Source organism: Lathyrus oleraceus, chromosome 4 (genome assembly GCF_024323335.1).
Source record: "Lathyrus oleraceus cultivar Zhongwan6 chromosome 4, CAAS_Psat_ZW6_1.0, whole genome shotgun sequence".
In the NCBI taxonomy this organism is placed as follows: domain Eukaryota; kingdom Viridiplantae; phylum Streptophyta; class Magnoliopsida; order Fabales; family Fabaceae; genus Lathyrus; species Lathyrus oleraceus.
The window spans coordinates 300,205,026-300,231,826 of NC_066582.1; the positions used below are offsets into that span (position 1 = coordinate 300,205,026).

Here is a 26,801-nt window from a genome sequence, read left to right on the forward strand (position 1 = left end):
AGAATCAAAGGGTTTGTTGCGAGTCACGAGCATGGAGTCGGGTTAAGAACCATACCAAAGGAGTCTACTAAAGATAAAACCTATAGATCATGTTCTAAAAAGTTCCCAGAGTCATGATACCATCTATCGGATACTATAGGTTAGGATGACTGACTCATCAACCCAGAGTATTCTCAAGAGAAACTCGTCTGAGTGTAGTATCACGTAACAACTGTTATCAAGTCTACACTTGAACAATCTTCGCACTACGTCCTAAAATAGGCCAAGTTGGGTTAAATTTTCTGCGGTCCTCAGCTTCTCAGACCCCCAAATTAGAGAAGTAATGCTTATCCACGACTTACTCGTGTGACATCAGTAACTCCAAAGAGGTCTCCACTAAGTGGCGGATCTCATGTCAACTCTTTCAGGACTACTCCTTCAAATCCAACATGACTATACCACCCTCCTATCTTAAATTGCACTCAAGTTTGGGTTAGACTTTATCTCACCACACAGAGACCACCAAGCATAGCAGACAGAGTATCGCATAACAATATATACAAACAAACATCAAATATAAAAATATATACATACAAAATAGTAGGCTAAACCCACTGAGGACTACTCCCCATCAGAGTCTACACTTGATTTCAGTAGCGGTAAATTCATGACCATCAAGCTATGGATAAACTCGACGTTAATAAAACCAAAGTCACCACCGCACTTTTATTGTTTCCAAAGAAAAAAGGGCAAAACTACGAACAAAAACCATAGATATGAAGTTTTGAAATCAAAACTAATAAAATGTCAGAGATTACAGGTAAGGGGGTTGGTTACACAGAGGGAAGGTATTAGCACCCAAAGTGTCCTAGGAACTCCTAGGGAGCCATTTTTTATGTGCAAGTGTTTTGGTCAAAATTATGTTTGATAAAAATATAGAGTGATGGGATGAGAAAAGAATTAATTAATTATATTTTTGTGTTTGACAAGACCTTCGGTCTTATGCCTACATACCAACATAAAAATGAGGCATCAAAACCCCGTAGTTCATGTTATGACGACTGTCATCATGACCATGTCTTTTCAATATACCAAGCACATCAACTAAAATAACCAATGGTAATTCCAAGTCTCCCAAGCCTCATAAGATTAGACGACTCACATAATAATTGGTAGGCCAATATATCATAACTAAATATCCCAAATAATATGTGGGGCCTTCATGCAAATGCTGAAGGAAAGATTTGGAAACAATTATGATCAATAAGCAACCGACCTTACCCATAATTGATGAGCACATTGTTACTTATATAGTGAAATAAGTGGAAAAAATCAACCTGGATGAAGTCATGATGCCTCTAAAAAATAAATGTTAGAGAAATAGGTGAGACGATGGTAGACAAAATGATAAAATCTAGGATGATATCCCTCGATCATAATGGGTAGTCAATCAAAAGATAGAAGACAATGTGCCTTAGGAGTCTATTATGACCAGAACTAAAAAACAAGGCTAGTCAAAGAATATATTAATGCAAAATATGAAATAATCTTTGTAAGAAATTGCTAAAGTCATGGGCCATGGAGATAAATAGTTATCTCCAGCTAAGGTATGCCAGGATGATGCAAAGTCCCCCATTTAATAATAGTTTGAGACACAAGCCTCTTATATGCATGTTCAAAGATACAAGACTTCTAATGTGAAAAACAATAATATGCAAGGATTAGAAGCATATGATGGCCATAATGAAGACTTGTATGTGCTAAACGTATGATTCCACAAGCAAGAGAGGGGGAGTGAAATATGGGGGGTTTGAAAAACGATAATTTAAAAATAATATATTTTTTAAAAATTTCGGAGTTTAAAAACATTTTTAAGAAACCGTTTGAATAATAGCAACAGAAAGAAAATATGAAAAAATAAAAAAGATGAAAAAAGAGATGACACCAGAATTTATAGAGGTTCGATATAAATGAAGTGACATAATCCTCTCCCTAAGATTTGATCTTAAGACTATCCAGTAATGCTTATGAACTTTTAGTAGGTTAAGCTCACAAACACCCTTATACAAGGAAAATGAAGTTTCATGTTAACTTCCAACCAAACATTGAATAATGGACTGAAGCGGTTAGTCTTCCATCCAAACACGAACAAAAGCTTTAAGCTATATATTCTCTGAACCGAAGCGGGGTTTTACACTGGATGATGATGAACCAAAGTGGGGTTTTACCCATGCTAACCACAAACCGAATTGAGATTTAGAACTAGGATGATCTCGAACCAAGTAGAGATTTTACACCGGAATGAGCTCATGAAACGATGAGATTATTTTTCAATGGTTATCTTCAAGAACCCACAAAGAGATATTTTCCATAAGTGGCTTAGCTCACGAACCAAACGATGACTTTATACTAAATACCCCAAACAAAGCTTTTAATGAGTTTAGCTTCAAACCCAAACAAACAGTCCCTAATAAGAGATATTCACTCAAGAGAAATATAACTCTTGTTGAATTTACAAATATACCCTTTCCATAAGAAAAGTTCCTCATATACACACAAGGGCTTTCTCAAAGTGCTATGGCTAAATTCAAGTGAGAAAAAGTAGAAAATTATTTTTTAGAGAGATAGGGAGAAGGGATAGTAAGGTAGCTCAAGATTGTGGATGTGAAAAAGTGAAGGGAGAGACCTCTATTTATAAATAAGAGGTTGACACATAAAGGAAAGGATCCATGGGCCAAAATAATGGTCCAATATATTAGGTCCTTATACAAATTAATAGGATGCCCTAAATAATCGATTATAAATGGCCATTTTGGAAAGTTTTGATAGAGTGCCATTATTCTTCATTAATACACTGTCACAACCGATTATAGGTGCAATTTTCCCTTATCCAATTGATTGGGAAAACGCTCAATTCGATTGGGCAGTTTGAAAAATGTTACCTAATCATCATGACATTTCTCAATTCATTTGTTAGGCTCTACATAATTTTTAGGTTGATTTCTTTGAAAAGTAGAGGCTTTAGAAAAGGTTTTAGTGAATGTATAATTTAGCCATAATAACTTATGAAAATTCCCTTATATTTTTACAAAACACTGATTAGTAAGACACGATCAAGTGAGCTTTTAAACTTAATCTCTTTCACACTCTGAAGCTTCAAGACTTTGCCGAATATATCAATCATATAAGAACTTTCTTGAGTCCTTTTGAATATGAGGCTTGAGATATATTCAAGTTGGATTGCATCACCAAGGATATTTACAGAGGTCATTAAACCCCTAGTTCATCAGCTTGATTTGAAGGAATAGCTTGAACAAAATATATTATGCATCTTTAACCACTTGGCATACTTTCTTATCTTAATTATTTAAGGTTAGATTGAGCCTAAATAAGTTGTCATCAAATGTTTCATATTCACAAGTTGTCATCATCAAAACCAAACCATGATAAGTATGATCTGTTTAGCTTTGATCACTTCTTGTTTGAACTTGCAAAGACGTAGTTCCATATTTTCCATCCTTTTTATGAAGAAAAAGCATCTCTAAGGGAGGTTATAAAAGGAAAGATAAATATATAAAATTGGAGTGTTTAAAATTCCTCTCAAATGTGTAGAATGTGTACTCTATCCCCCCGGGAGTATACATCCCCCCTTTGTGATAACCAAAAAGGCGGGTAATACATGCAAGGCGAGAAAATAAATATGCAGGCACATATTCATATAAGAATTCAAAATAGGAAACAAGCATACTTCATTGATTCAAATTATAATGGAATTAAAATACGTAAAGCATGAAAATTTTAGTAATTGAAACAGTGCAAAAAATTGTAAAGCAAACACACTTAAAGAATAAAACACATAAGTGAGACTATTAATTTTCATAAGTATCATTATTATTTGATATGATTTTCTTGATCTCTTCAATGTCTTTGGTCAGATTCAGTATGGCTAGACCATTCTGTTGGCACATCCTTATGATATTGTTTATTGTTGTGTTTATTGTGTCTAGATCTTATAAATATTCTTCTTCATTTGTCGAGTAATGTCTTAATTCTCAATGTTGGATGCAATTCTTCATATTTTTGAGTAAGGAGTATTAGATCTTGTTATTTAATGACTTCACCGCTACTCCCATAGTATCGACATCAAAGGTACCCAAGAATTTGGTGATTAGTGCTCCCTATAAGTTTGAAACTGGGTTTATTTGTAGTGGATCATATGAAAAAGCATGCCATTAACCCAATTAGTTTGAAACCTTTCGGTTAGAAACCAATGGGGGACGACATCATTCTTGATAACAAAGTTTAGGTTGACACTACTACAAAAAACACATATGACGACAGTTGTGAAATACCTATAAGGACGGTTGTATGTTTGTTGTTAGGTAGCTTGTGATTGTAAGTGTGTTATTTACAACCACAATCTATTGGTCGTTGTAGTAAACTGGAAAATGTGCTACCTAAAACCACAATTGTATTGAACAACCGTAGTGAAATATTTATAGATCATGAGTTTGATACCCAACAACACCATTTTTGGCATTTATTATTCTGGATAGCACTCTACCTATAACAACGATTGTATTAAACAACCAATGTGAAATTATTTGTTTTTTTAATATATATTTTCTTATTTTAAAAAATTCCCAAATTTTTAACCTGAATTTTTCTAAATTGTAACAGACCAAAAACATCAACACACTCATTTGTAAATCGTATCAGACCAAAAATTGTATTACATCAAAGCCAAAATTACACCAAGAACCAAAAATTGTATATTACAAGAGCCATCTCAAGTTTTTGAGGCCATGTGTAGGTTAGTCATAGTTTAACCAAGAAAAAAATATTAGAGGCCTTATTTGACCACATTTTTATCAGTGACAAGGATTTATTAGGCCATATTTAGGTACAGTTTTACCGAAAATATTTGAGGTCCTGTGCAGTAGCCTGCCTTTCACGCCATCAAAGACGACCCTACTCACATATCAAAACCAAAATGGCACAAAATAACCTACAATTTACACATCATTGCATCAAATAATAGTATATTGGTGTCTTGGTGTCTTGTCTCTTGGTGTCTTAACTTTAAACACCAACATTTCAAATAATAATACTTGTTAACGTGTAACCTTAGAAATCTTAACTTACAATAGATTATGAATATAGAATTAAAAATACTTGTTAATTTCCTCATATGCCTTCTTCATGATCGTTACTAATAACATGCACATAATCTCTATCGACTTCTTCATATAAAGTAGGCACTTATATTTGCGTAAGAAGGAGTGGAAGGAATATCAAAATATTCATCACTATGAGGAATGTATTTTCCTTGGAGAATAATTAACCATCTCCTCAATAAGTCTGAAGGGTTTGTCACACAAAAAACTTTTTTTGCTTGAGTAGCCATGATGAATGATTCGGCCATATAAATTGTCTTACCAAGGTCAACCTGTATGAATCCTAACTTATTAGTTTGTCCACCATTGTTATTGGGAACCCACTTGCATTTAAGTAAAGTACCTTTGAGAATAACATAATCAATATCTAAAATATTTTCAATGGTACCATAGAACACTTTAAATTCCAATATAGTATTCTTATCTTTCGAACTAGATAAATACGTGGATTCGGCCTTAACCATTACTGCACTATTTCAAGTTGTACTATGATAATCTTTTGCTTTTGTATAAAAGGAAAAATTACTAATGTCGTATGTAGTCCAAGTTATCACATTAAATTTTGGCATGTGCGACAACCATTTAATTATCTCGGATGCACTATCATCATTAAAAACCCTTTCATTAAACCAAATTATGAATTTCTTGCTGTCAACAATGACTTGTCACTCATTCGGAGATATTTTTTCTTCATAAGTCTTTGTGAGAAGCTATGTAAGGTTGAACTTCATCAAGACAATTCAATACAATAGAGATTTGCTGGAAGAATTACATCCTGAGCCATTGACTTAAAATTTAACCTTGAGTACTTCTACCTCCATATCTGTTAGTATGATGAGACTTTGAAATTCATATATACTTTGCTTCTGATAAATAGTTTGAACATAACTCAACAGCTTCTTATGTGATGTACCTTTAAATGATCGAAGCTTCCTGCCGGTGATGATTACTTGTATATCCTTTTAAAGATTTTCATGTATCACTCTATTGGATACATCCATTTTAAATAAACTAGACCAAAAAGTATGATTTCTCTGACAAAATGAGCAAGTAAGTGACCCATAATGTCAGAAAATGATGGTGGAAAATACATCTCCAATTGACACAAGATTATTCGAGCCTCATTTACTAATTCATCTAATTTTTGAAATCAATAACTTTATTACATATACCATTGAAGAGTAAGCACAACCTGGTTATAATTACTCTTACATTTTTTTGGAAGGATTCCACAGATAGCCACTGGTAGAAGTTGTTGCATCAAGACATAACATGCATGAGATTTTAAGTCAATTAGCTTGAGATCTTTCATTAATACAAGTTTCATGATGTTTGATAAGTAACCTTGGGAAACTTTGATGCCATGCAAACACTCGCAAAAAAATTTCTTTTCCTTTTTAAATAGAGTGTGACATGCCAGAGGCAAATAAGTTCTTTTTCGTCTATCTTCTGGAGCCAACTGTTGTCGTATACCCATCTCCACCATATCTAACGTGAATTATTACTATCTTTAGTCTTGCTTAGAATTTTTTGAAATGTTCCTATCAAACTATCACACATATTTTTCTCCACATACATCACATCAAGACAATGTCTTACATCGATGTTAGACCAATAAAGAAGATGAAAGAACACCGATCTCTTTTTCCAAATATTTCTCTCAATGGGACTTTTTTGTTCTTTACAAAGAAAACAATAAGTTGTTCTTGTCGGTGAAAAACTTCATCCCCTGTTAAAGGTTTAGGAGCAATTTCAAACTCATGCTCTCTGTTAAAAGCCTTCTGCAATCTACGAGAAGGATGATTAACACTACTACAAAAAATACATTTAACCTCAGATGCGAAGTTGATTTAACCTCGGTTACAGAGGCGAGGTAACAAAGAGGGTCATTAAAACTCTACTATACCCCTCGATTTAATAATAACTGAGGGATGATTGAAATGGTCATTGGTTCGATCCCCAACAATAACTTTTTTATATTTTCAAAACTAGCGCCACATACCTCTCGGTTTATGGCCAAAACCAAAGGGAAAGATAATTTTTCTTAAATACTCATTATATTTAGGGGTGGAAAAACGGGTCCAGCCCGTTGGGCATGCCCGTTTTGCCTGCACTTTAGTGTGGGGCGGGCCAAGGATTTAGGCCCTCACCCTCTAATATTAGGCCCTCACCCTCTAATGTGTTTGTCCTGCCCCGCCTCATTTTTTTCGCGGGGTTTTGCAAGCACGTGCATTTACATAAAATTTTACATTTTTAGGCTTAAAGAGTGTAGTGCCCGCGGGCTTTCCCCACCCCGTCCTGCCCCATTTTTTTGCGGACTTTTGTGGGGCGGGCCTAAACGGGGCGGTCATGCCCGTTTGCCACCCCTAATTATATTGTTTACATGGAATATTAATAAATTAATTTGTTCACAAACTACATTATTTACATAGAATATTACATTGTTTACACATAATATTAATGTAAAAATATATTTAAAAAAATTGAATCTGATTCATCGTCATCGCTGTCGGTGAAAAACAAAAGTTGAATATCTTGGGGAAGAACAAATGTTGGGGATCCCCATTCCATTGATCTTGGGGAAGCTCAAATGTTGGATGCAATATATTCTCTATGACTTTTTCATTCATTTGTTTCTGATATAAAAAAGTTAGATAAATAAAATAAATATTCAGTTATATGATTATTTAAAAACACAAACCTTGAACCCGAATAATTTTCTGCTATTGCAATCCATCCTAGAGAACTTTTCCCAAATAAAATAAACGCTTCTTTAAGTTTCAAAGTTTTTATGTCAAATATTTCATTATCAAATTTTAATATTCAGAATTCTTTTATAATGTCTTTTAGGTTTCATGTGGATAACTAATGACAATATCTTGAGTGTTGATACTCATTAAATAGAAGACAAGGATTTGTTTAAGGACGATGAAGAAACTCAATAAACAAGATTATATTTTGCATCAGTTATTTCTCAAAACTGAGGTATAATGTGTTTCTTTTTGTAAAAAAAAAATACAATAAAATATGTTTCATCCCAAGTGACATATACCTCTCGGTTTCGTTAAAAAACTGAGGGGAATAAGTATTTTTTAAAAGTACATTGTTTACACAAAATATTAAAATACATTATTTAAACAAATCCAGATTTTGACAATGGATTTTTGGAGAACAACAAATCTTTTCAAGTTCAATGGATTGCATGCATCCAATTTATGATAAGTTATCTATAACAACCATTGGAATTTTTTCTGCACTTGCAATACATCCTACAGATTTGTTCAAAGATTTCATTATCTTGAGAAAATATTTTCATGGAAAATTCTTTCACAAGAAAGACAACAAGATATATAATGGTGGATGTAGAGAGTTTCTCGTGGACTGATTTGTAGGCAATATCTTGAGTGTTGTTAAAATAAGGACTTTCCCCTCAGTTTTATTAAAAAACTGAGGTAATATATAACTTACAAAAAAGGTGAATGATAAAAAATTTGAAATTAATATGTCTTGTTTATTTTTCATTTTTTTTTACCATTCACCATTTTTTTACCATTGTAGCTGCTATCGGCCTAAGGATTAAAATCCCAAGGTCAGGGGTTCAACCCCCATCGCCCTTATATTCTTTTTATTTCTTTTCCTTTTCTCATTCTTTTTTCATATTTTCTTTATTTATCCTTAGGACCATTGATGATTACATCCCATATACCCATGGTTTCTCGTGCAATTTATCCTTATGACCATTAATGATTACATCCCATATACCCTTGTCAACAAAGTTGACATGGATACACATACAAGCTTTCAAATAGCCATAAATTTTGCCGTTAAAAATAGGTGGTCTATCATACGACCTATAAGTTCGGTAACCATTATCTAATAAGAAAATTGTAAGACCGGAAACAATCGGAGCTCGTGATACCATTTGTTAAACGATAGGCCTGGATCTAGAGGGGGGGGGGAGTGGTGAATAAATCCCAAGTTAAAAATTTATCCGAAATCTGACTTAGAAAAGTTTATGATGCAAAAGCAAGTTTCAAATATTTCTCGGATCAAAAATTGTCTAATCGAACCTACTATTGAATAGCCCGGATATGCGTAAAGGTGTCAATGTTATGATAATAATCCATAAGTCAATCAATAATAATTAAGCACAACTAATTGAATACTCTACAATAGTAAAAGTCTATCTCCAATGATATCCACACATGAAAAACTAAGTCAAAAAATTTGCCAAACACTTGGTGTGCGAAAAACAAAGTTTGGAATTTTATATGGTGTTTGTTGTTCTAAGAAATCCAATCACAACCAAATGGTTTGTGATCAATACAACAAACACAAGATTCAAAATGTAATCAAAATTATGATCAAAATCATGTTGATCCGATGATCAAAGCAATCGATAGTTTGTGAATCGAAAAATAAAAGAGATGGATAGAGAGAGAGAGAGTACACAAGAATTTGTTTAGGCAATTCCCCAATCGACCTCACTATGGGTACGTCTGCCCTTAATTCGAATTCGAATTGAGATATTATTATAATAAATCTTACTTTACAAATATATGTATATAAGAGATGAGAGATCAAATCCCATAAACCCTAAGTTTGTTCTTGACTCTAGCACCTCCAAAAACCTTAATCAAATATTGATTAAGACACCAAGAATGGCGCTTCAATTCACCTGTTAGTTCTACTTCCTTGCACGACCTCCTTGTCTCAAGGCTTTCACCCGGATGAATTAATCTCAAGCGCACACTTGTTGAACCCAAGATTTGTCAACACGATCCACTATTTCACACTACTCCCTTGCACGACACACCTAGTCCCAAGGCTTTCACTCGATCGAATCCGAATTTCACAATCTTGTCCAAAAACTTTAAACCCTAAAGATCTTAAAGGAAAACCCCACCTCGGTTTTCTGATTTGAATCCCTCAAAGATCTCATCCCAATATTCTCTCTACAATAAACCTAATTGGATGTTATCAATCCTAATCTAGATGGCAGCCAATCAAAATATGATTATGTGTAGTTCAATTGTGTGTATGCATAAATTAAATTGAATATAATGAGATGCTTTGAAATCTTGGATTCATGTAGGTTTTACTCACTCTAGAAACCTTACTAGAGAATGATGCATGTATATGGTATTTATATGTATGTTACCAATAGAGAGAAAAAGGAATGCAAAATTAACGAAAACAAGAGTGATTTTTCAACATTTTTGTTCAATAGGTCGACCTGTATGAGCCATGTGTCGACCTATTGAAGGAATGTGTCGACCTGTCTGAGGTCATGTGTCGACTTATGAAGATAATATGTTGCCTATAAGTCGACCTGTTCAGTCAGCACATAAAATAGAACCTTACAGGCTTTAATAGTGCAGCGTATGTGCCGACTTGTTCCTACAATGTGTTGACATATGCATTTGCATATGAGTTATGTGGCGATTTATTCCGCGCATGTGTTGACCTGTAATGTGAAATTTTCACCTAAAACCAATTTTTCATGAATGGCACAATATTTTGATGCACAATCTCTTTCCAAACCATTTCCTTAATGTAAGAACGCTAAAATTCACATCTAGACTCGGATGATACCGTCCAATATAAATAAACGCTAATTCCTAGTTTTGACATCATACAAAAACCTATCTAAACGGAAAGATGCATTCACATTACTGTCTAGAGATAAAATTATTTTGAACATGTTCTAGAAAGTGTCAAGCATTTTGTATTCAATTTAGGAAAAATATTATGTAATTTATCATAAGATGGTTCGAGATCACTAACTTCATTTTCTTCATCATCATAATGGTGTGAAGCCATTCATGACATGTTTTCTTGTTCTTAACATATAGATTAAGTTACTTCATTATCTTGTCACGCCATATGTGCTCTTTTTGATTTCCTATCCTTCTTGTTGGTTACTTTGATCTTCTTTTAAAGAGTATGGAACTCACTTTTGAAATGACATCTTCTTTCACATTCAAACACAAGTAAATTTTTTCTTGAAGTTGATGATTTTCTTTGACTAATTTTCTTTTTCTTTCCCTTTTTAAGAATTTTTCAAATTTCTTGATTAGTGCATCATCTTCATGATCTTTGGATTGAGATTCTTCTTCTTGATCGGTATCATATTTAGACTTAAAAGCAAGGAAGTTAACTCTAATTTCACGTCCTTCATGCTTCTCAAGTTTATCATGAGCCAATTATTCTTTCCAATAGATCAAGTTCTATTTCATGTTCTTGAAGTTTTCCATATAATGCAGCCAATAGAATTTTAGAAAGAATCTTCTTTTCGGATATTACCTCACTTTTGGTTGCATTTCTCTAGACAATGATCTAAGAACTTTGAGATATAAATAATCATTTGTGAATGTTTTCCCAAGAGCCATCAAATGTTTTGTCAAGTGTGTAAATCTCTTTTTCAAATCAAGAATATTTTCATGGGGTAACATTATCAAAAAATCATATTATTGAGATAAAGAGTTCAACTTTGATCTTTTGACTTCTTCGGTTCCTTCGTTTGTTACTTCCAATGTTTCCCATATTTCCTTGACTTTTTTTTTAAAATTTGATACTCGGAAGAATCTGTCATTCCTAAGTAGATGCAAGTATATTTTTTTCCTTCTTGTCTTACAACACCTTCTTCTTGTTGTTATCGTTCCACAAACATTGTACCCTTGGTTGTTCTATATTATTTATGACAGTTGTAGGAATGAAAAGTCCATCCTTAACATCACTCCATATTTTATCACCATGTGATTCTAAGTACATCTGGATACAAGTTTTTTCAGAAATCATAGTATTCACCAAGGAAACATGGTGGTTTGTTAGTGTTGCCACCATCTGCTAAGAACAGTTTTGCGGAAGCCATATCTGCCCTGATCAAGGAGCAAGTTATCTTAACATGCTCTAATGTCAATTGTAACTATGAGATGCAACATAAGAGGGGATGAATTAAGGTTGCCCAATTAAGGTTGCCTAATTCTTTGAATATGAAACTAATATATTGTTAGCAATATAAACTGCCCATGATAAATGAACACAAGAGATTTTTACTAGTTCCCCTTATCAAGCAAGGGTACATCTGGTCCCTTCTCACCTTTAAGGATTTTTAGCAATGTTTGATCTTTGTACAAATATCACATCAAAACTCTTACAATCATCTAGCATAAACACCAAAACTATGGTGGAATTTGAATATCCCTGAATCAAAGGACCTTTTCAATGAACATCAAACGCTATGGTGGACTTTGAATTACACCAATACAAAGAACCTTTTACAACAAACAACTTATCACCACAACCTTGGAATGATTACACTACAACACACTTTTTGAATAATATTAAGTATTTGAATCTTGAATGAATTTCAAGATAAAGATTGATCTTCTCTTTCAATGTATAATTCAAATATAGTAACCTTAATTGCTCAGAAACATTTTGCAAAGATATGACAATATATGCAAAAAAAAGTTTCAAGGTTTCAGATGAATGAATAACTTAAAACATATTTGAATTGTATTTAAATTTGAATGAAAGACGTAATTTGAAAACTAGTGTACTTTTCCTTAAATACATCCTAAGAAACCTCTATGAATAGATGCATAAGTTTGGGACATTACCGTGAAGGTTTGAAATAGTTTAGAATGACAATGGTTTATGAAAAATATAATTTTTTATTTTGTACAGGCTTTCTTAAATTGGTTAAACGAACACCTGATTCAAAAGGTAGATTTTAAAAAAAAAATCAAACAGAACCAATCATGTATCCGATTTCTTAAATCGGTTAACCAATTACCTGACATAAAAAGTGCAGATTCAACGTCTTAAAATTTCTGGCAGAATGTGTATGTAATCGATTGCACTAAAAGGGTAACCGATTACCACCCTATATATTTTTAAAAATATGCTTTGTAAAGGCTTGAATTAAGTGGTTTTGATGCATGAATGCTTAAAGAAATTAGAGATGAAAAGATGAATGATTTTTTGAGCATCTAAGGATAGACATAATGTGAATTGTAATTGAACACCTTTGCTTCATGATCAATTTATTTTTATTTAACATCAAATAACTTTTGAAATCTTGAAATTCGATTGAGCTAGATTTCAACTTTGTTCTTCTTTAACTAGTTTTTGTCTTCATCAAAACTAAACCAAGATAAATGATGGATATCTTCTCCATATCAACATGTTTTCTTATAACTTACAACAAATGGACTAACAAGGTCACCGTATGACGTCTCTTATTAGATTCAAAACAGTTTTGAAAAACTTTCACATACACCCAATTGGACGGATGCAATTGTGAATGGGTCCCCACGAAAGTGGTTAAATACTTCAACCTCGAAGTCGTTGAAGGGTAGAGTATCATGAATCCAGGAGAACAAACCCCATAACGATTACATGGGGATGCCACACACCCCATAACATATTCACATGTCCTTTCCAAGGATACACTAAGAGAAAAAAGATGTTTTGCGACACATAAGTTGCAACCGTTGTGTTAAAATCGCCCTCCAATGTGTTTTCCAATGATTATCACGACAATTTTTTTATTTGCCTATTGGTTTTCAAAAAATAAAGAGAATTTGAGGCAGTTTGTTAACAACATCCTTAAAACATATTTGCGATGGTTTTAGAACCACCATTATTAGTTACAACGCTTCTTAAACTGCATATATATATATATATATATATATATATATATATATATATATATATATATATATATATATATATATATATATATATATATATATATATATATATATATATATATATATATATATTAAATGTATCAAAATAATTTAAGTGATTATGAATAGTGTATGGTTATTATAAAAGGAATTCAAGCTCCACACATGTGTTTGATCTTTGTTGTGTATATTCTAGCGAAATAAAATGATAAAAACTAAATTTGATACATGGGAGATTCAATTGGCGACCTTTGTAACACTTTGAATTTTTAATTAATTATTTAATTGAATTTTTAATTTGTTTTTATTTATTTATTTTTGTGTATTTGTGAATTTATATGATTGATTAGTTTTAATTAATTATTGGTGTACTTGGATATTCTTGTGGGATTTATGGTGACTGGTGAGAATTGTTTAGAGTTTTAGTTAATTTTAAATCATTAAAATAATTTTAAAAAGAGGGAATTCATGAGAATTTGGTGGAAATTAGGATTATTCAAACAAATAAGAGAATGAGGTGAAAATAAGAATAAGTCGGGGGAAGAGTGAATATTTAAAATCTAAAAATTAGGTTAGGGTTAAAAAGGAGGTTTAGTGGAGCATTGTTTTTATCAGTGCATGAATTGGAGAGAGTAGGAGAAAGAGGCAAAACGCAAAATCAAGGGTTTGTGAGGAAGAGGAAGCCATAGCTAGAGCTTGGAGATTGCTGAAAATTGAGGTGGGGGCAAAACTACTCTTATATGGGTGTCAAATGCATGAAGGATAGAGATAGATCCTCGTCCTCCTATAGGGTTTCCTTATCTCTTACCCAATTGTTGGTGTTTTATGAGTTTTAAATGAGACTGTGTGAAACTTATCATACTTGCTGTAATTTATATGAAATGTGTGCCCTTTTTTATTGATGAATTTCCAATATGATGTGTCTGTGCAAATCTGAGTTTGAATGTTTATGTTCATGGGGTTTTGGTTTGATAAACATGTTCTTAGATTTGAAATAGATTAATGATTTTGTGATAAATCGATGTTAATATGTCAAATATGTGTGGTAATTGATGTGCTATATGAGTAGGTGTGATTACTCATGTGCAGTCTGAAGTGAGATAAGTCTAGGTTGGAGAAATTTTGTTTGGGAGTGACAATCTCGTGAAAATTTAGCAAAAAAACGCTGCAGCCAGGTTTGATTCGAATCAATATTACAACATGATTCAAATCACAGGTAAAAAAAAATTGGGAAAAAAATGCCTCTGACTCATTTGATTCGAATCAGGAAAAGAACATGATTTGAATCAGACATGGCTGGTTTGGTTCATATATTGTTTTCATCATAACTTGAGTTACATGACTCCGTTTGAGGCGCATTTTGAAGTGTTGGAAAGCTAATGCATGTTACTACCACATGGTAAGGTCCTAAGAGGTTAATAGTGTACTTGAAGACGTGATTATTAATGTGTTAGTTGTTGTGTAACACAAATTAATGGTTAATGACGATGAAAACATTTTCTTATGATTGTTCTGATTGATTGAATTTATGATTTCCCCATGAGCAGGGATGTTGATAATGATGTTGATATGGATGTTGATATTGAGATAATATTATCGTGATAAAATATTATGAGAAATTGAATAACATTTTGAATATGGATATCATTGTACGATTATTTATTATTGAATATAATTGTGCATCATACTTGTTATGTTAAGATGATGACCTTATTAGAGGTGTACACAGTTATAAGTTGGGCCAATTGTGAATGATCATATTTGCATCTTGTTGTTGAGTCCATTTATCATGGTGTACGAAATTCAGTTTGATGGTAAACTTTAGTTAAAAAGTGGGGACCGGGAGTGAGTAACTGGTTTCAGTAATGGGATCAGTGAAGCATTACTGATTCAATTATGAGGATCAATGACGATTATGGTGAGCTCTATTTCAGAAGTGGGTACCGGGAGAGAATAGTTTATTTCAGTAATAGGATCAGTGAAGTGTTACTAATTCAGTAGTGGGGATTAGTGATGATTATTGAGAGCTCTAGTTCAGAAGTAGGGATCGGGAGTAAGTAGTTGATTTCAATAATGAGATCAGTGAAGGTTATTGATTAAGTAGTGGGAATTAATGAATATTATGGAGGGCTATGGTTCAGAAGAGAGGACCGAGAGCAAGTATGGACGAAAATCAGTAACATATCTCTGATGTCCAAATTGGTACCACATGCATTGAGACAAGATTGTTGGTCACATTGCATACAATAAAAGTATTTTGAAATGTTTCGTTATTATGAATATGTGATGTGTTTGTTGAGTTATGTGAATATACTATCCTTTCTATGTTTTGCACCATCAATATGCTTGAGCATATTCTCACTCCTGTTTGTTTGTTGTGGTGTTTATGCTCCCCTGGAGTACTGAAAATCAAGTATAGGAGTAACTGCTTGAGCTAGAGGACGGTGTTCAGGCCTCTTTAGTTATATATCATTTGGTTCTTTAGTGGAGTCGCTCTAATATGTAGCAATGGAGACGTGCTATATGTATTTTGTTGTTACATGTCTTATTCACTTTGAAGTTGTTGAGCCACTTTGTTATTCATTTGTTGTTGCGAAGTTATATGTTAAATTTTAATGTTTTCGTTGATTAATTCACAAAATTATATTTTGTTGGTTTTTATTTTTGGTGAAACACGCGTGGCACTCTAAATGTTGAGTTAAAATTGAATTATTTTGCTAAATATCGAGTCAAGGAATTAAGGTGTTATAATCTTAGGCTACCAAAATAAACATGGTTGCCACTGGGCTAATTGTAAGTTACTTAGAAAAAAGTTTGTATACTTTTTTGACTATTTTCTGCTTGTGTCAGGAACACCAACTAGACTAACAATGTTATACTTAAAAATTGTAGTCACTTATAACTCACTCAATTTTCTCTTTTGGTGTACAAAAATAATTATAGGCTGCAATTCAGGAATCTTTGTCTGAAAATGAAGCATTTGGGAATATCTTTGGAAAATAACATCCGGGATATGTTCATTGTATGAGACTTGGAGTAACACCATCTCAAATTAATAGATCTTCGAGACCAGTGTCTTCTTCTGAAGCAAATGAAAGAATAAAGAAAATGTAAGAAGAAATTGTTTCACTTAAAAATAATTCAAAAATTGACAATGCTAGAAAGGAGGAAATTGTCCTTTTAACGCGAATGCAAAATTCTAGTGGAAGACAAGTATATTATTTTTGATCAATCTAATATTAGTGAATTTTTATATAGTGTAAATCATGCTTTAAAAGTTAAAGAAAATAAGTTTTATTTTAATGAGTATATTATTTTAATACATTTATTTTTTAGGGATCATACTTAGAATCACCCGAAGATGGTAGACATTCTTCTTATTCCAGCTATCGAATTGAAGATAATGGAACATCAATAAGGACTAATTAGACTTTTCTATTATGAAGCAAATAAAAGAATAAAGGAAATATAAGAATAAATTTTTTCACTTAAAAAAATAATTCAAAAATTGACAATGCTAGAAAGGAGAAGATTGCCCTTTTAACGTGGATGCAAAATTATAGTGGAAGACAGTATATTATTTTTGATGAATCTAATATTAGTGAATTTTTACAGTGTAAATCATGCTTAAAAAGTTAAAGAAAATAAGTTTTATTTTAACGAGTATATTATTTTAATACATATTTTTTTTCAGGGATCATACTTAGAATCACCCGAAGATAGTATACGTTTTTCTTATTCTAGCTATCCGAATTGAAGATAATGGAACATCAATAAGGACTAATTAGACTTTTCTATTCTGAAGCAAATGAAAGAATAAAGGAAATGTATAAAGAAATTATTTCACTTAAAGAAAATAATTCAAAAATTGATAATGCTAGAAAGGAGAAAATTTCCCTTTTAACGCGAATGCAAAATTCTCGTGGAAGACAAGTATATTATTTTTTATGAATCTAATATTAGTGAATTTTTACATAGTGTAAATCATGTTTGAAAAGTTAAAGAAAAAGAGTTTTATTTTAATGAGTATATTATTTTAATATATTTTTTTTTCAGGGATCATACTTAGAATCATCCGGAGATGGTAGACGTTTTTCTTATTCTAGTTATCGAATTGAAGATAATGGAACATCAATAAGGACTAATTAGACTTTGCTAAGAACTAATTAGAGTATAATTTTTTTTTATCATTATGATACTTATAATAAGATTAGGATTTTATATACTTTTAATTTATTCTATTACATGACATTATGATTATGAAACTCTTACTTTTTCTGACATTATTACGATGCTTATTTGATAAAAGAATTTTGTGATTGCAATTTCATTTTATTAAAATGTTAGGTCTAAGTCTATACAAATTTATGTTAATTTATTATTGTTTAAAAATAAAATAAAAATTTAAAGGAAAAAAGATAAAATAAAAATTACCAAAAATAAAAATAATAATTTAGAGAAAAAAAGACAAAATATTATTACAAAAAATAAAAATAAAATTTAAAGGAAAAAAAGATAAAACAATATTACCAAAAATAAAAATTTAGTACAATAAAAATCAATTATTTATAGTAAACGTTAATCAATAATAATTTAAATTGTTGCAAGTTAAATAACTAGCATCACTATACTATGTTACAAAATATATTATATTAAAGATTTCTAAAAAAACATACTACGGATTCAAGTGTCACAATTTCACATTTACGAGTGTTTGAAACCGTCATAATTAACATTGAAAACAACAAATAAAATTCATGATACTTTGGAACCGCCGCAAATAACTATTTAAGACGGGTCATTAACCGTCACATACTAATGACAGTTGGACCATATTTTTCTAAATCGTCGCAAAGCATGTCGGGGACACACACATTTGTTGCATAAGAAAAATCGTCGAAACGCAAATAATACGGTGGTTAGAATTGCTGCAAGATGCATTTTTACTTGTAGTGATAGTTACATATCAGTATGAGAACGACCCCATATCTATATCATTGGGGTTGATCACTTCTAGTTCGGTGGTGGAGCGACATCACTACATTCTAAAAGAGGGAATCCTTCGAAAGAGTTTATTGGTTTTCCATATTCAAACTCAAATAAAATTTCATAAATGAAAATGCAAGAAAAAGGAAATACATTGGGTTTAAACAAGTTTGATCGGAGAAATTGATTGCTCAAACAGATAATTGGACGAGTAACTAGAATCTGAAAATTTCTCTAAAGAAGACAAAACGAGGGCAAGTGTTCCATTAAAAAGGCCCTCGGGAAAAGAAGAACTCTAAAAAATGGTAAAAAGTTACAAGTTCCCAGTTCATATGCACATGTTGCCTATGCTAACTACTTGACTCATCATGGAACCTCCATTCCACCTATGAGATTACCACAATTCAGATTGTTTGGGTCGATCTCAAATACCTTTACATCAATAGTCCCTGCTACTTGACTGACGACAAGGACTTGATGGGTTATTGAAATGGGCTGATAAATTGCCTACAAGATCGACTCAATCTCTTCAAAGTACTCCTCACGTTGTTGTACATGTTGTCCTTCCACAAGTAACACCGTACTGATGCACTCCCCGATACTGAGCCATTGGATCATCATCCAGTCCGCCCGCGCTCCATGCCCAACAATCTTGAGATGGTGACAACAGTCTCCCATATATAAGCTTGACCCTTAGTCATGCTAAAGTACGATGCAACTCAGATTCACAAAGTTTTAATTTAATCTCATACTGACTCGAGCGTCGAAATACTAACTTTTTTACATGTACTTTCTCTGTCCATCGAAAAACCATCTCAACCACATCAAAAATCTTATAAGAGAGATCTTCATCACCAAACTAATCATCCTTCATTTCAGTTTAGGATACATAGATATTTCATTTTTTTTCCTGTATATATAAGTTTTTAAAGTGGAGTTTAAATTTGTGATACAAAAATATTTGAATTTTTTTAGAAAAATAAAAGATAAAAAATAACATATTTTTAGGAATAAAACATATTTCACACCAAAAATTCAAATATATCTCTAGTGAAACTATTATGTGTCTTGTTTGCTTACCCAAAAATTGTATTAATAATCATGTCATCATTTGTCAACATTTTCAAAATTTTGTTTATATATTCTTTAAAAAAAATACAATTCTGAATATCAATGTACCTTTGTCATCCCCCCAAAAAGAGTTTTATCAAATAGAGATTATAAAAGTGGTGAGATTAGTAATAAATTTGTCACCTCTTATCAGAAGGTATCCAAGAATCTTGAAAATTAAAAAATGTTAAATATTTGTCATTTGTAAACTTTATTTCTATTGTTCTCAACGGCAATACTAAGGGCTAAACGATAGAGAAAGTAATTCTGATTTATTCACAATCATATGTTCGATTATTCCGAGTTCCATAGAAACAAAACATGAAATATTTTGTTAATTACTTTGGGAGCTTGTCTAATATAAACCCTTAAATTTTTTAATAAATTATTAAACTTTATATTTTTTATTTATAAAATTAATTTCTTACTAAAATGTAAGAATCTATTTCTAATCAATTTTTGAAGGATTCATATTAGACAATCTACATTTTAATATATCTTTTTACTTATAAGTTACTCTTGAGTCATAACATCACATTTTTCACGTTAGTAACTATCTTCAAATTAAGTTCATCTAACAATATCAATATTGTTGTTAGACTGAATATTTTTCTAGATAACCACCTTCAAAGTTTCAAAAAATTTTAAATATTATTTTTCATTAATGATATGAAGAAGTTAAAATAAGATTTTTTTTATCAAAATATCCACATTTAAAAAAAAACTTAAAATAATTCATTTTCAGATGACTTTTCAAAATAACCTACTTTGAAGAACTGATGTCAGATGAATTGGCGTCTGCTCTATAAGTTAAAGAGGTAACACCAATTGGATTGACCTCTGCACCTAGTATTGTCAGTCCAATTGGCGCCTATTTGTTATGTTTAAGAAAATATGTCAATTGGTCTGACACCTATGTGTGTTGTGTATTTTTTTTTGAAAAACAATGTACATTTTATATAAAAGTCGAAATCAGACCAATTGGTATTAATATTAATATGCGTTTACATACGAATACCAAAAAGACTAATGTCGTTGACCAAGATGACCTAACCGACCTCCGCGGTACCACATCCCCTAGCTACTCGAACGTGTGACCCTAACCCACGTTGATAATTCACCCCAGGTGTTTAAGTATTTGAGGGTCCAGGAACATCACCACCCTTACAAGAGATTCCCTAAGATATTCATACAAATTTGCGTAGTCTTGTGTGTGCAATGAAGTGCTACCGCCATAACTGAGTTCATGACCCATACCAGAGTAGTTAGGCTATGTATGAGTTATTGGAGGGCGACCGAGACGATTGAAGGGCTACATTGGTGTGAATGATGCGTCGAGGAAATGTTGAAATGGTTGTTGTGGTGTTTGGTAGCCATATGGTTATTGCATGCTTTGATTTTGTGATGTTTGGGCTTCTTGACTATGGTAGGAGGAGGGACGATTGGTGTTAAATGATCGCTGAGTGTTTTGGCTAAGGAGGCTATGGTAGGGTGATGTGTTTGGTGCATAAAGATGTTAGATGATTTGATGATGATCTTCTTGTTGGTGGTGGTACGTGGTATGCTCTTGGTATTGTGGTTGGGTGTTTGACATGTTAATGTCGTAGGTTTTTCTGTTTGTCGACCAATAATTTTGATGGATAGATGGTTGTGAGTAACCGGTCACGCAATGTTGTGGAGGGTTAGATGTTTTACCTTCTTGTGTGTAAGCCAATTGGCGTTGGTCGTATAGGCATATATCCTCAGTGAGGAACTTAAATCCAACCGATATGTACCAAGCCATATAACTACGAGTTGGTTTTTCTTTGATTGACATCACAATGTCAGTTAAGACATGGTCTTATCGGTCCTTCCATTTTTGACACTCAGATCTAGTGAAGCTTTGCCAAGGGTTAAAGTTCCATTGATCGTTAACTTTTTGTATATGCCATTCTCCAAGATTTATCGGGGGATCTTGGATGTGTTGAAGCATATCGAACTGCAACTTAACACGGTCACTATGATGCATCTTCACAGCAGTGAACCTTATCATCGATGTGCATGTAGTCCAAACAGCTGCATCTTGTTCGTTAATTTCATGGTCATGATCCAAGTTTAGATATGGACACCATGTTAGAACACATGTCGCTCCACAAGCCAATCTCTGTTTGATTTTAGACAGACATGTTGCTATTGAGAATGCTTACAATAATCATGATAACGGATGACATAATCTTCCTTGCACCCATGTTTATTGGATTAGACATATCGCATAAAACTTCATACGTGCAATCAAAGACAAGAACCTTCGCAAAAAAGTGGTATATGTCGTCAAATAGCACACGTATTAGAACAGAAATGAATATGGCTGATAAAATGATAAGATTATGTAGTATATGTCGTCAACCCGGATATAATAAGAAAAAATGTCTTAATCTCGGAGCAACCTATGCATTATAATTTAGTACCTCCTTTCAATTTTTGTAACCTTTGATTTTGATATATTAATAACTTTTTGTTACAACAATGTTGACAACAAACATCACCCCAACATAAACACACTTAAAAACGAACAGGTCTGAATAAACAACACAAACAACAAATATCAAAACAGATAAAAATACTTAACCACAACATTTAAAAACGATATTTCTAACTGATTGCAACAATCAAACTGATATCATTTGGTCCAAACATCATTTCCCTCGCATCCTTATCATTTTTAACTCGCATCCACCCACGTACGACTCTTGTCTCTTAATACTTCTAATTTGTTCGCCTTCAGGTATGTCTCAGTCTAACCAATGAACCATTTACTCTGTAGTTGCTCGAAACCACAGATGTTCCAGAAGAGCGTCTCCATTGGAGGCTTGTCACTCGAATAAATCATTTTCCCATAGCGGCGACGAAGACGAACAATGTTTGCAATATAATGAAAAGAGATGTAGAAAATGAATCATACCACACCTCTATTTATACAAAAAAAAAATTACACAATACACACAAGTGTCAGACCAATTGACGCATTCTCTAATTCTTTACAGACAAGCGCCAATTGGATTGGTAGTACCATGTGCAGAAGCCAATTCAATTGAAATCTCCTCTTTAAATTTAAGGGTAGGCGCCAATTCACTTGGCATTTATGTTTTTTTTTTAGAAAGTAGGGTAATTTGAGAATTAATCTAAAACGTAGGTTATTTTGGATTTTTTTTTTGAAAAACTAAGTTATTTGGATAAAAAATTCTTAAAATAAAAAATTAAAAAGATTTTTTTTTAAATATTATAAAAAAATAAGATTAATAATTTATTAGTTTATAAAACAATTAACAATTTAATATAAATATTTTATTGACAACGACATATAACAAAAATCAGAGTGAGTGTCACCTAAGAAAATAAATGTAGTGTTTAAGAAGATTGGTTTTGTCATTCAAAAAAAGATAACGATATAACGTATTGTATGTTTGTCCGTTATTTCTGTATAATCTTGATTTTTATTAATATATAATATTATTATGGATCATGCTAACCAGTGTTTGAGGGATATTTGTTAAGGATTCCTAATTAAAAAAGTATTTTATGTTAGTGCATTGAATAGAATCAGAAATATTGATTATTTTTGTTTTCGGTACATTGAATACAAATATTTTTAATATTTTTAATTTTTTGAATAATACTTAACTTACATTTTTTAAGTCTATTAACGAGTACCCGGAGTTAGCATTTCCCATATGTCATATGAGGACACTAATATGTCAAATGAAGATTTTATGATGACACTAATCAAATCTAAAGATTAAGATCTTAATTGATATTATTCATATACTAAATATAGCCGGCATGGTTGGAGGATTTATTATATTATTATTGTTTCCTTAGTTGTACTATAGTCAAATTAAAATTTGGGACCATATTCTAACCTATCTTGCTTATTATTAAAGCCACATTCATCTATAAAGACAAATTTTACACTTTGATTTTGCCGTACTCCTTTCACAACCATTTATTATAAATACCCTTTTGATACATGGTTACCTTCCCCTTTTGGCTACGGCCTCCAATTTCTCATGTTTTGAGAAAGTATCAATAAAAAAATGAAGAAACAAAGGGTAGTAGAAAATACTAATCAAGATTATATTAGTACATTACCCTGTAGTTTATTGTGTAACATTTTATCTTCTCTTAAGATCAATGAAGCTGTCAAAACAAGTGCTCTTTCTTCAAATTGGAGATACGTTTTTACCAACCCAACCAACCTTGTTTTTGATTCAGAAAACATGTTAGTCAAAGATTACTCATTTCACAATATATGTCAATTAAGCAAAGTGTTGATTTTTAATATCAAAATGAAGAGAGCTTCTACTTTTGTGAGTAATGTGAACACATATTTGTCGCGTGTTACAAATGTCCAAAAAATCGACAAGTTAAAGATTTGTTTCACGTTTCGTAGTAAAGGGTATGGTTGTAGTGATCTCGATGAATGGATTCGTTTTGTGGTTGAACGAAATGCAGAGGAGATTGATCTTTGTTTGTTTGAAGAGGATCATCTTAGTGCTCCTAATGATGGTTCGTTCTATGTTTTTCCTTGTGACGACATTGTTTGGTTCAACTCGTTTTTGAAGTGTTTGCGCTTAGGACATTGCGTACTTGCTCCAGAAAAATCATGTAATGGTTTTAGTACACTCGAAATCTTGGATCTCTTCAAAGTTGATTTGAAATCTGAAGAACATATTCGGATTTTATTGTCGAGTTGCAACAACCTTGAATGGTTGAGTTTTTCGGAATGTTATAATATGAATTACTTGAAAATTGAATACTCTTTTTGCAAGAAGTTGAAGTGCTTGAAAGTGAACCTTTGTCTCCAATTGAAGGCAATTATTCTCAAATGCAACAATTTAGAGACTTTGGAATATGTTGGAGGCAAAGTTGAATTCTTTTTTGACACCCCTATGCTTAAAAGCTTCTTTGGTCGAGTCATTGAATCTCAAGGTTATAATGGTGAAAATTGGCTAGTTTGCAAACTTTCCACTAACCTTCCTCATCTCGAGAATTTATTCCTTGAATGCAGTTGTATGGTAAGTGTTTAATATTTCATTGAAATATGAATTCGACTTTTCTGATGTCTCTATAGTCGAATCTCAATCGCATTTATCTAACTCTTAATAGTTAGATTAATTTGACAATTGAAATTTATTGAAGGAAAAGTGAAGCGCGTATTATTTCATTAAATGAGATTAAAAAAATCAAATCCTCTTCGGATGCTTAAATTCAAATAGGATCAAGATTTTAAATAAAAAATATTATGCAAACTTAAAGTGTTTTAATAAATGCTTAAATCCATTTATATATTAATAACTGTTTTAAGTGTTTGATATATTTTTCTATATGTAATTTTATTTATTTATTTAGGGCGAGGTTATGACAAATAGATTCCACACATTTCAAAATTTGAAGCATCTAGAAGTTATAAAAGTGGCTGTATTTAGACAAGACCTTTCATGGATACCAATTGCTCTCAATGCATGTCCAACTCTTGCAAAACTTAAGCTTCATGTAAGCATGTAAATTTCAATGAGTGCATAAATGAGTTGAAATTTATTGAGTTTTTTATTTATTTTATTTTATTTGTAATTATGAATTCAATTTTTTTTGCAGCTAAGAACCTATTTTAACATTGATGAAGAGTTAACACATTGGTTTCCCAAATCTCCACATAATCATCTGAAGGAAATAACAATAACAGGAATTAGAGGACACTCAAGTGAGATTGCAATTGCAATTTATCTCCTAAGGAATGCAATTTCACTTGAGAAAATGATAGTTGATCCTCGTCCAAGAATTTACCTTGGAAATGGTAAATGTGTTTGTTCAGAAGCTAGTGAGAATTGGAGCATGGTTGGGAGGCACAAGGTTGAAATTCTTCTGAAAAAAGAAGTTAGATCATTAGTGGAATTGTTAATCTTGTAGACAAAAGTGATGATGGAGTTTATGTGATAGTGTGAGTCAAGGAGAATCTTGAGAGAATGTAGAGGATAAATAAGTGATGGAAATGTTAAGTTGTAGTTTATGATTCACTAGTACTATGGTTTATATGTAATAATCAATTGAAAAATTTAAAAGGACACTCTTTAGGAGCCCTGAGTTCAGTGAACAAAAGGGAGTTCCCCCAAACACTTCAATGAAATGAATAAAGGTTCTCTCGACATGAATTGAATTTCGATGAATATGGTTCTCAGACTCTCAGATTTTTTCCCAATAGATTTAATATAATGTCTCAGTTGAGAATTTAACTTATTTTAATTCTAAATGATGGATGGATTCTTAGGTTGGGCCGTGAATACAACATTTATGTTAGGCCAAAAGCAACAAAACTACAATCCAAGTGTAAAAGACATTACAACTTCATTTAAAATCCTAAGACATTAGGTTTATAAATCATTTTACTTATATTTTTCAAGCTTTATTTTCTCAAACAATGTGAGACTTCTATCTTAAATTTGTATTAAAAAAAAGCTCTATCGCTATAGTGTGATTATATCCACTTATATGCTCCCACTTAAGGATTTTTATAATATGTCTTCGAACCCCAAATGAGAAAAGAAACAAAAAAAAAATGGAATATTTCAGTACTAACATATTGTTAGGCTTGTTCCCGGATCTATTTTTTAATGGGTAATATTTTAGGATTTATTATGGATCGGTTGGATTTTAGCTATTATAAATATGTATTTCTATTATATATATATATATATATATATATATATATATATATATATATATATATATATATAATATATATATATAATATATATATATATATTATATATATATATATATATATATATATATATATGATAATCTTGAGAACTTT

General features: G+C 31.9%; 1 protein-coding gene across 1 annotated transcript; it reads left to right on the forward strand.

Moving 5' to 3' along the window:
- The first annotated feature begins 1,646 nt into the window (after nucleotides 1–1,646).
- Nucleotides 1,647–26,147, forward strand: LOC127137208 (F-box/LRR-repeat protein 13). The gene is made up of 4 exons (XM_051063691.1): nucleotides 1,647–1,732; nucleotides 24,012–25,005; nucleotides 25,340–25,483; nucleotides 25,586–26,147. Exons 1-4 carry the CDS (start codon nucleotides 1,647–1,649, stop codon nucleotides 25,895–25,897), a joined length of 1,536 nt encoding a protein of 511 aa, XP_050919648.1. The 3' UTR covers nucleotides 25,898–26,147.
- Nucleotides 26,148–26,801: the final 654 nt, after the last annotated feature.